This window comes from Lipotes vexillifer, unplaced genomic scaffold (assembly GCF_000442215.2).
Source record: "Lipotes vexillifer unplaced genomic scaffold, Lipotes_vexillifer_v1.1 scaffold69, whole genome shotgun sequence".
NCBI classification, from domain to species: domain Eukaryota; kingdom Metazoa; phylum Chordata; class Mammalia; order Artiodactyla; family Lipotidae; genus Lipotes; species Lipotes vexillifer.
In genome coordinates this window covers 6309764-6321183 of record NW_006790942.1, presented here as the reverse complement: position 1 = coordinate 6321183, position 11420 = coordinate 6309764, and the positions used below count along the sequence as shown (strand labels likewise).

The following is an 11420-nucleotide window of genomic DNA, read 5'->3' as shown; positions in this document are numbered from 1 at the left end:
TTTTTGCGGTACGCGGACCTCTCACTGCTGCGGCCTCTCCCGTTGCGGAGCACAGGCTCTGGACGCGCAGGCTCAGCGGCCATGGCCCACGGGCCCAGCCGCTCCGCGGCATGTGGGATCCTCCCGGACCGGGGCACGAACCCGCGTCCCCTGCGTCGGCAGGCGGACTCTCAACCCCTGCGCCACCAGGGAAGCCCCATGGCTCTTTTTAATGCATATTGAAAATTATTTTATGAAGCCTGGGAGATATCAGATTAGGTGATTTTCTAAGTCTGCCTTCCATGATTCTAATAATTTTAGGGAAGAAAACATTTCAGAGGCTATCTTTGACTTCGTGTTGCTTTGACTGGCAGATATGAAAGCAGTTATGGCCATCTATTTGGGGAAGGAGCACCACTATTGATGATTCTGGGCCACACCTGTATTCTCATTATTTCTAGAGTATCGTTTTACACTGTCGCTTTATTCTAGGAAGTCCTAATCTTGAAAGGAGTAGGTACTTTTTCAGTTGAAAGTATGGTTTCCATTATAAAAATATACATTTTAGTATAATTTTAATAAACTTAAGAATAAAGCCCCCAAATCCTCCCACCACCTTTCAATAGTTTGTATAAGAGGTCTCATATCAAATAAACGCAAAATCAGCTTTACATCAAGGTGTGACTGGATATAAGCTACTCTTTCAAGTATTAAGCTTCCTGGGTTAAGCACACAACCAAATAAACACAGCTTTTGTGTTTTTTGATTACTTACCAGGTCACAGTGTTTCAGAAATATGTTATGGTTCTTTAGGCTTTTAGAGTTTTGCTTCCAAATATTCTTTTGCTGATAGAATAAAGAGGAGTGTGTGTGTGTGTGTGTGTGCGTGTGTGCATGTGTGTCTGTGTCTGTCTAGAGAAGAGAGTTTCATGTTGATGAATGGATTTCTTACCACATTGACTTTGTTTTACTCATTTCTTAGAAAATCAGCCTTAGATTAGCTTCCTTCACTTGTCTGGTTACTGGGTACAAGTGATGACATTCATAAGACATCTTAGACATTGTATTTATCCAGCAGTGGTTGCTACCTTGTTGCCTTGATGAATCTCTTTTTAATTTAATGTTTGTTATTTTAACATTGGAACTTTAAAGCCATACTCATATTAATGCAAGTGCTTTTGGAAATAGATTATGTAACAATGATTTAAATTCGATTCATAACATCCTAATTAACAGTAACTCACTTACTGTGATAATGTTTAATATTTTACAAGTATTGATTTGTCTTTCTCAGGTATATTTCATTAAAGAACACAACATTGTTGCACCATATAAAATAGAAAGGGTAAGTAAAGCTTTTCATTTATCCCCAGCAATTTACATAGTGATTTTGAGCAGTAAGATTCTGTGTCTCTGTTCACTTCTTTAATGCAATGTAATGGGTATTTAAAAGCTTGTTCTCTAGCAGTTATAACAAAACTACCCAAGGGAATGACAGACTTTAGTCCAAGAGATTTCAATTAACTTTTTAACTTCAAAATAGGCGTGTCTATTAGGGGAAAAATAAGCTTAAATTATTAGGTTAAAAGTTGAAATCAGAATATGCATCATTTAAAAGATTATTTACTGAGTATCAGTGAGAACTTCTTTTAAATGTTTGAGAAGTACTTACAGGCTATAAAATACCCTTATTTAAGAGCTCAGTAATAACTTATAAATGCTGCTGATTGAGTAGAAGCTCTGAGGGGCCGTGAACACAAGACTTGTAACTAGACATTACATCCAACCATTCTGTGCTTTAATGAATGCTTTATGCTGCAGCTTAGTATGCAGTAAAGGGATAACTCCTAGCAGAAGAGTTTTTACGAGACCTAGAGATGGGACTACTGCTCCTATAAACAACACCTCTGAATTAGGAAAAGCCACCCTCTCCGAGCAGACGTCCGACAGGCTGGATGGCAGTTCCGGTCACAGGCCAGCCTGCGGGTTCTCAGCAGCAGCTTGGCGGGGGACGCGCCAGCCATGTGCAGCCCCCTCTGAGTTTTATGTACGAGAAACATCTGCGTGCGCCAGTCGCTCAGAAACGGTGAATACTGAGACCTCGTCGCTCACAGGTGGTGCTATTGGCACTTTGGGAAGGACGGTTCTTCATTGTGAGGGGCTGTCCCTTATATTACAGGCTGTTCCCACCCATGGATTGCCCCCTCTGCACTGTCCCCCTTTGTTGTGTGGCACCACACGTTGACCAGTGCCCCTCAGGGGTGATGGAATGCCCCCCTGCCCCCCAAGTTGAGAACCGCTGCCTGGTGCACTCTCCCTGCAAAGGCTCTCCTGTCACCCGCTTGAAGTGCAAAGCTGCTGAAAAGTTACATAAAAGGAAACGAGTAAGGTTTTCTGAAGCAAAGGAAAGCTCTTGTGAATTAGGACACCAAAGGATTCTCAGGTTTAAAGGGGCGGGGTTGTGACTTTGACCATGATGATGAGACTTGGTAGACTAGGAACCCCAGACCCTGTTCCTCTTATGGAGAGACTGACTCAGTTCCCTTTGTGAGAAATCCAGAAACCAGTTAAGAGTGCCCTGCGCCCCAGGTGAGCATGAAATGAGCCACCCTGAAGCTGTGGGGACATTGTAGCATCCTTTCACCATAGTCCCTCCCCGGCACTGTGCCACGTGATTGGAGGGAACTCCCAGCTCCCATCTTGTCCTTGGAGAGGGAAAGACAAGACGGGACCGTAGGTCCAATGTTCTGGCTTTTGGGGGCAGCTGCCTGAGGGACTGGCTTCTGTCTCACCTGTCCTGGACTTCTGACAGGACCCATAATGCTCTAGATGCCTGGGGACCCCTGAAAACAGGAAAGAGCTGGGCATTGTGCAGACCCTGCACCAGAGACACAGGCAGATACAGCCCAGCAGACTCACCCTCAGGGGAAAGAGAAGAATGCAGCTTGTGACACATAAAATTAACCGTCACAACACTTGCACACCCAGCCTCAGAGCACCTGAGTGTATGAAGCCAGCACTGACAGGACTGAAAGGAGAGACTGACAGCAGCACAGGACAGAGGAGACTTCCGTCCGTGCCCCACCTTCAATAATGGGTAGATCATCCAGACAGAAGGTCACTCAGGAAACGGAGGACTCGACCAGCACTCTGACCAGATGGACCTCACAGACACAGAACGTCCTGCCCAATGGTAGCAGGACACACGCTCTTCTCACGTTCACACGGGACATTCTCCAGGACAGGTTGCGTGTCAGGTCACAAAACAAGTCAACAAATCTAAGAAGATTACAACCACCATGGAGTGAAACCGGAAATCCATAGCAGCAGGAAAATTCACACGTATGTGGAAATTAAACAACACTCTTGAACGACCGATGGGTTAGAGAAATCAAAAAGAGAAATTAGACGCAAGAGGGAGGGGATATAGGTATACATAGAGCTAAAGCAATTATAGTCCAATAAAGAAGCAAAAGAACAAAACCCAAAAAACCTCAAGATGATCAAAACGAAAACAGAGCATACTGAAAAGATGCATCAAAAGCGATCCTAAGAGGGAAGCTTAGTGTTAAATGCTTACCTTGAAGATCTCAAATTAAAAAACCTAACTATACACCTCAAGGAACCAGAAAAAGAAGAGCAAAGTACGCCCAAAATTAGCAGAAGGAAGGAAATAGTAAATACAGCAGTAAATCCAACAGACTCTGCTCCCCCGGGGCCCTCATTCCATGTGGGCTGAGGGAGGACACGCCAGGCAGGTCCCTGCACAGGTCAGCAGGGGGCTGCAAATGTCTTAAAGTGATGGGTCCTGACATGCTTGGTCTCCCTCTTTTTTAGGGCACAATAGAATATGTCTTCGAGTTGGATGTTTCAGGGAAGGTGGAAGGTGTTGTGGAGACGTTGCTTCAGGTGAGCCAGGGCTTTTCTCAGACATTCACTGGCAAACTGAGGCATAAACTTTTTTTTAAAGAATTTCATACTCTTATGTCTTACCAAAGCCATAACCTTTTTTATAAATCTGAAACAGATTTACTTGAATATGTTGAACTTGAAAACTACACATTAGGAAGAAGCCATAGATATATCAGAGTCATTCTTACCTGTTACTAAGTAACAGAAAGGTGGTTGTGTTTCATTGTTTCTAAGGAAATATCTTCAAAGCATCTGAGAGAAAAAATAAATTCTTGTGTATTTATATAATCGTAGCTTCACAGAGCATCCTGTCTGGACAAACTTGGGGACCAAACTGCTATGGTAAGAGTTTCTAAAGATCTGTATCTTTATTGTGAATGAATGTGTATTGATATGTCACTTATAAATCCTTATATCCATACTTTTTAAATGATTCTGTTTTAAAGATAACAGCCATTTTGCAGTCCCGTTTGGCTAGGACGTCATTTGACAAAAACAGGTAAGTTTTCAATGATTTTGTTTCCTGATTACGAAAGTAGTGGCATCGTCACCTGGTGCCTCATTCATTGTGTCCAGAACCGATGGTGGGTGTTACCACCTGCCTCACCCCAAACCTGCTTGTTTGGGGGAATGGCCCTGGCGTCAGTGCCAGAGCAGCGTCTGGGGCCTCCTTGCCCCTTTTCCCAGCTGACATCTGTCCATCAGAAAGGCCTGGTGCCAGGTGCTCTCCACGATCTTCCCAGTCTACGAGCTTCTGTCTTTTCACATGTTAGCGCCTCCGTTCAGGCCACCAGCCCCTGCCACTAAGATCACAGTGACAGCGTTTAGCTTGTCCCCAACTCCAGCCTTCCCTGCTCCAATCCCGTTTTCCTCACTGTGTCGAATGTACTTTTAAAATACATTCTTTGTAAGGAACTTATTTCTTTACATCACTTGTCTGTTTGAAACTCTTCCAGACTTGCATTGCCTTCAGGGTAGAGTCTTAACCTCACCTGCACGCGGTGAGCCTTTGTCACCGTTCCGGCTGCCGGTGCCTCTTGAATTCTCTGCGCTGGAGCTTTGCGTTCTGTGCGATTGCCTTATGGCCTCCTGCCTCTGAGCCTCTGCTCAGAATATGCTCAGCCTCCTGCCTCTTCTGCACCCGCCCAACCCTTCCTTACTCTTCTCATTTCAGCTGAGCTGGCAGTTGTTCTGGAAAGTCTTTCCCGTCCCGTCAGGCTGTTACATACCTTCCTAAGGTGTCCTGCCGGGACCTAGAGACCACATTCTTATTGATCTAATGGAGTTTTGTTTCGGTTTTTGGTTTTGGGGTGGGTTGGGTTTTGTGTTTGTTTTAGGGTTTTTTTTTGGCTTTTCTAAGTATCCAATATATTTTCTGCAAGTAAGTATACTTTTATATTAACCTGTTCTCTTGTTTCTTGCCTTATTTTAAGTAGATTTCCTTCTATTAAGTAGATTTGGGCTATTTGTCTCTATCTGCATCTGCAGTATCACTGTATGAATTACTGTAGCTTTAGAACAACTCTTTTTTTTTTTTTTTTTTACATCTTTATTGGAGTATAATTGCTTTACAATGGTGTGTTAGTTTCTGCTTTATAACAAGGTGAATCAGTTATGCATATGCATATGTTCCCATGTCTCTTCCCTCTTGCGTCTCCCTCCCTCCCAGCCTCCCTATGCCACCCCTCCAGGCGGTCACAAAGCACCGAGCTGATCTCCCTGTGCCATGCGGCTGCTTCTCACTAGCTATCTACCTTACGTTTGGTAGTGTATATATGTCCATGCCTCTCTCTCGCTTTGTCACAGCTTACCCTTCCCCCTCCCCATATCCTCAAGTCCATTCTCTAGTAGGTCTGTGTCTTTATTAGGACAACTCTTAATATCAGGCAGTGCAGGGTCCTGCACCCTATTTCCCTTCTTAACTTATGTCTTCACTGTCCTTGGTCTTACACACTTCTGTATAAATTTAGAATCAGCTTGCCAAGTTTCATAAAGGAAAAGCCTGCTGGGATTTTGACTGTGATTGCAGTGAAACTTTCCATTTATTTAAGTCTTCTTTATGATTTTTCTTTATAAAGTTCTTTCTTCTCTTGTGCTAGATTTATTCCAGGTACTTCATATTTTTGATGGTGTTGTAAATGATATCCTAAAATATTTCATTTTATTGTTGATACTTAGAATGTAGTAGATTTTTGTGTATTCGTTTTGTTTTCAGCAACCCTGCTAAACATTGTGATCCATTCCATTAACTTTATATATAGATTCTCTAATATGTACAGAATCTTATGTAGCGATTGTTTCAGTCTCTAGTCACTAGATATCATTTTTATTTTAGATATTTATTTTTAGATTTTTGTGTTTGGAATCCTCAGGCCTAGGACAAAGTAGAAAGTATTGGTTGAATAGATTCATTTATGGATTATTATGTGCTAGGCTTTTCCTAGGAGCTTATGTGTATAAATGAGATTCGTTTGTAATATTCTGTTTTATTGCTACCTTTGTGAGATTTGTGACTCTTACACTACATTTTCAAATGTTAAAGAAGTTGCCAGAAAAGCCATCTGGCCAATAACATGTTTTCTGTGTTTATGTTTGTTTACTTCTTTTTCCGTTTCACCTATATAGCATTACTTTTCATTTTTGTACTTGTAGGATATATTAGTTAAATGGATTGTTGGGAGGAAAGAATAGCTTCCATTTTCGGAAGGAAAAGGAGTAATAAGAATTGGTTTCTTTTGACCCACTTAGAATGCGTAAGTTTTCTAAGTAGCAATTTAGACTTCAGTCCTGGGCTTCAGCATGACATTAATTTTTAAAATGCTTCACTATGAAACTTTTGATTTATCCAGTCTCCAAAGTGTTAGGCTGAAGAATTTGGGGAAGACTTTTTTGCAGCGTGAAGTGAGATATTTCAGGATTGTATACTTTCCTCTAAAAGAAAGAAGGTAAATTTTTGCTGAGATAAATTTTCATCATACTTCCAAGGAAATGCTTTTTTATTGAAACTATATTTATTTTCCCCTATTCATTCTGAAAAAGTTCAAGTCCTCACAAGCTGAAAGATAATATAGTGAACACAGATACCCTATGGGTCACCAAGCGTTAATTTGTCAACATTTTGCTGAATTTGCTTCAGTTCTTACATGCTCAGGCACATGCTCTTGCTTGCTTTGTGTGTGTGTGTGTGTGTGTGTGTGTGTGTGTGTGTGTACATGTATAAATAATGCATATGTGTCTGTATATATGTTGTATGTATGTATACATGTATAGCTGATGTGCATATGTAGGTTTGTGTGATACATGTAAAATATATGCATACAACTTTTCCCTGAACCATGTGAAATGACACTGCAAGACTTCCTGACACTTCACCCGTAACTACTTTAACATGTATCTCTCACAAGAAAGTTCTGTGACATTCCTCCGCACTGTTACAACACTCAAGTAGCAATATTCTGTATATGCCGGGTAACTTACAGCTCGATATTCAAGTTTCTCCATTTGTACCCCAAAATGTCCTCTTTAAAATACTTTGGACTAATTTTAGATTTAAAGAAAAGATGTAAAGACAGTGAGTGCAGAGTTCTTTTCCCCTCATCCAGTTCCCCCATTATTATATGTTTAGTGGGTGTGGATGCTGTAATCGTAGATTTGTTGGCTGTAATCCTAGATTTTTAATTTTTTTGATGCTATTGAAATTTTATTTTCCAATTATTTGTTACTGGTATATAGAAGTTTTTTGTTGTTGTTTTTTGTTTTTTAGAAACAGTGACCTTGTATCCTGTGACTTTTCCAAATTCAGAATTTACTCATTAGTCCTAGCAGGTTTTTTTGTAGATTCCATAGAGTTTTCTATATCCATAATTATTTAATCTGTGAATAATGACAGTTTCACAGAAATACTTGTGGCTTTTATTTCTACTTCTTGCCTCATTGCACAGTTTGATTAATAGACGCAGTGGGAGCAGACATATTCTTGCCTTGTTCCTGATCTTACAGGAAAAGGGTTTAATGTGTCACCATTAAAGAATGATGCCAGGGCTTCCCTGGTGGCGCAGTGGTTGAGAGTCTGCCTGCCGATGCAGGGGACACGGGTTCGTGCCCCGGTCCGGGAAGATCCCACATGCCGCGGAGCGGCTGGGCCCGTGAGCCGTGGCCACTGGGCCTGCGCATCCGGAGCCTGTGCTCTGCAACGGGAGAGGCCACAACAGTGAGAGGCCCGCGTACTGAAAAAAAAAAAAAAAAAACACAAAAAACAAAAGAATGATTCCAGCTGTAGGTTTTTCATAGATGCCCTTTATCAGAGTGACGAAGTTTCTTTTTATTCCTGGTTTGCTGAGAGTATTTTCAAAAATAAGTTTAGAATTTTGTTAAGTACTTTTTGTGCATTTATTGAGATGATCTTTTTTTTCTTTAATTCTGTTAATATTGTGAATTATGTTGTTTTTTCAGTGTTAAAACAACCTTGTATTCATGGGATAAATCCAACTTGCTTATGATATATTGTTCTTTTTACATATTGCTGGATTTGCTTTGCTAGTATTTTGTAAAGGATTTTTGCATCTCTGTTTATGGATATTGCTCTGTAAATCTTAGTGTATTTGTGAGGTTTTGCCATCAGGGTTATGCTAGCCACATAACATGAGTTTAGAAATCTCCCTTTATCTTCTGTTTCCCAAAAGAGTTTGTGTAGGATTGTATATTTCTTGCTTAAATTTTTAACCACATTTACTGGTGAAGCCATGTAGGCCTGAAGTGTTCTTACTTAGTCAGTCTGTTTGCTTGACACATAGGACTAGTTAGGTTGTCTGTTTCTTCTTGTGTCTATTTTGTCAAGCTGCATTTTTCAAAACCTTTGTCCAGTTCATCCAAGTTTTCAGATGCTGGCATCAAGTTGTTAATGCCCTCTGAACGTCAGTAGGATCTGCAGTTATGGTTCCTCTTTCATTCCTTACGTTGGTGCTTTATGTTTTTTCTTTATCAGTATTGCCAGAGGTTTGCCAATTTTATTAACCTTTTTAAAGATCCAACTTTTGACTTTATTGATTTTTCTCTATTTTTATATAAAAATCATTTTATATCAAATTGATTTCCACGCTTATGATTTCCTTCCTTCAGCTTTTACTTTGGGTTTAACTTGTTCTCTTTCCAGCTTCCTACAAAGTTTAGATCACTGATTTTAGACCTTCTTTTATAAGTAGGGCTAGAACATAAATTTACCTCTAAGCACTGCTCAGCTGCATCCCTCAGACTTTAATATGTTTTTATTATCATTCATATGAAACATTTCATAATTTCCTTTGTCATTTCTTCTTTGACCCATTGGGTCTTTTCTTTGGGTTATTTAGAAGTATGTTGTTTATCTTCTCTGTATTGGGGGATCTTGTTAGTGTTGTTATTGATTTCTAATCTAATACTCTCTTGGTTCAGAGAGTATACGGTTCAGTCTTTTTTTTAATAAATTTATTTATTTTTGGCTGTGTTGGGTCTTCGTTGCTGCGCGCGGGCTTTCTGTAGCTGCGGCGAGTGGGGGCTACTCTTCGTTGTGGCGTGCGGGCTTCTCATTGCGGTGGCTTCTCTTGTTGCGGAGCCCGGGCTCTGGGCACACGGGCTTCAGTAGTTGTGGCTTGTGGGCTCTAGAGCGCAGGCTCAGTAGTTGTGACGCACGGGCCGAGTTGCTCCACGGCATGTGGGATCCTCCCAGACCAGGGCTTGAACCCATGTCCCCTACATTGGCAGGCGGATTCTTAACCACTGCGCCACCAGGGAAGCCCTGGTTCAGTCTTTTGATGTTTGTTGAGATGTGTTGTATGGCTCTGCGTACAGTCTGTCCTGACACAGGTTTCCCAGGCCCGTGAAAGGAACGAGTGCTCTGAAGTTGTGGAGTATAGTGCTCTGTACACGTCCTTTAGGGCCAGTGGCTGATGGTTGTTCGGATCCTCTGTACTTTACTGACTTGTTGTTGACTTGCTCTGTCACTTACTGAGAGGAGGGTGTTAAAGTTACCAGCGATGCTTGTGGAGTTGTTTATTTTCCCCCTGTATTTCTGTCAGTTTATGCCTTGGGTACTGGCAGGCTCTGTTATTAGGTTCACATACATTTATAAGACGCCAGTTTTCTTACATGTTGGGATTGCATGCTGTATCTTTTTCTATCCTTTTTACTTTGAACTTGTCTGTGTACTATTCCGTTTCTAAAAAACACACTTTATATAGTTGAGTCTTTTTATGCAGTCTGAAAGTCTCTGCTTGTTAATTGGATTGTTTAATTCATTTATAATTATGTAATTATGGATATAGTTGGTTTTTAAACCCACTATCTTAGTATTTGTTTCCTAGCATTTCATTTGTTCTTTGTTTCTCTGATCCTCCTTTCTTGCCTTCTTTTGGGTAAATCTGGTATTTTTAAGTATTCTACTTTTTAGCTGTAGTGCTTGGTGTCATTCTTAGTGGTCACTCTGGAGCTCACAATATGCACCTTGGACATAGCGTACCTTCAGGTAAGAGTATATTACACTCCTTTACAGTCGTTCAAGAGCCTTACAGCAGTGTGTTTCCACATAAACCCTCCTGCCCTTTGTGATCTGTGGTTTTATATTAAATTTCTACATATACTATAAAACCCATGATATGGTGTTCTTATTTTAGGTCAGGTAAGAGTATATTACACTCCTTTACAGTCGTTCAAGAGCCTTACAGCAGTGTGTTTCCACATAAACCCTCCTGCCCTTTGTGATCTGTGGTTTTATATTAAATTTCTACATATACTATAAAACCCATGATATGGTGTTCTTATTTTAGGTTCTTTTTTTGTGGTACGCGGGCCTCTCACTGTTGTGGCCTCTCCCGTTGCGGAGCACAGGCTCCAGATGCGCAGGCTCAGCGGCCGTGGCTCACGGGCCCAGCCACTCCACGGCATGTGGGATCCTCCCAGACCGGGGCACGAACCCGTGTCCCCTGCATCGGCAGGCGGACTCTCAACCACTGCGACACCAGGGAAGCCCCCTTTTTTAAAATTTTTACTAGAATTTCCTGGGATCAAGGACAAAAATGACAGAAGACATTGCCAATATATGTTTCATAACTGACTAAACCCTTGTCTACCAGGTTTTAATAGGTGACGTTTACCTCAGAGCAACTTAGAAGACAGCAAAATGGATTAAATTACTTACATTTCCACCTGATTACAACTGTCAGATATGAGGCTTATTAAAGCCAACAGAATATCATAAAATCAAATTGGAGGAAATAAGATTCGGGAATAAATAGATTACTTACCTATAGCTTTAAATCACATGCCTGCTAAATCGTTACTTGACATGTGCTGAAAATAACTAGCCAGCAAAGCCATTCTTTTAACAGAAATAGTCTGCAAAAGCTAATGCAAATCTGTTTTGGATTTATTATATTTGAATACATACCTGGCCCCCTCTCTGCCCTTCTGTCCCAATGGGCCACCCTGCCTGAGTTACAGCAATAACATCTCTCAGGTGCCAGTTTATGCTTTTTTTTTTTTTTTTTTTTGCAGGT

General features: G+C 41.1%; 1 protein-coding gene across 1 annotated transcript in view; it reads left to right on the top strand.

Annotated features, from left to right (window-relative positions):
- NSMAF (neutral sphingomyelinase activation associated factor) overlaps nt 1–11420 on the top strand; it is a gene marked incomplete at its 5' end in the record, with an annotated part of 48361 nt that overhangs the window by 8789 nt on the left and 28152 nt on the right. The window contains 4 exons of the mRNA XM_007464055.1: nt 1274–1324; nt 3817–3888; nt 4186–4233; nt 4338–4390. Of these exons, the coding sequence (XP_007464117.1) occupies nt 1274–1324; nt 3817–3888; nt 4186–4233; nt 4338–4390 (224 nt within the window). The remainder of the gene's footprint in view (nt 1–1273; nt 1325–3816; nt 3889–4185; nt 4234–4337; nt 4391–11420) is intronic.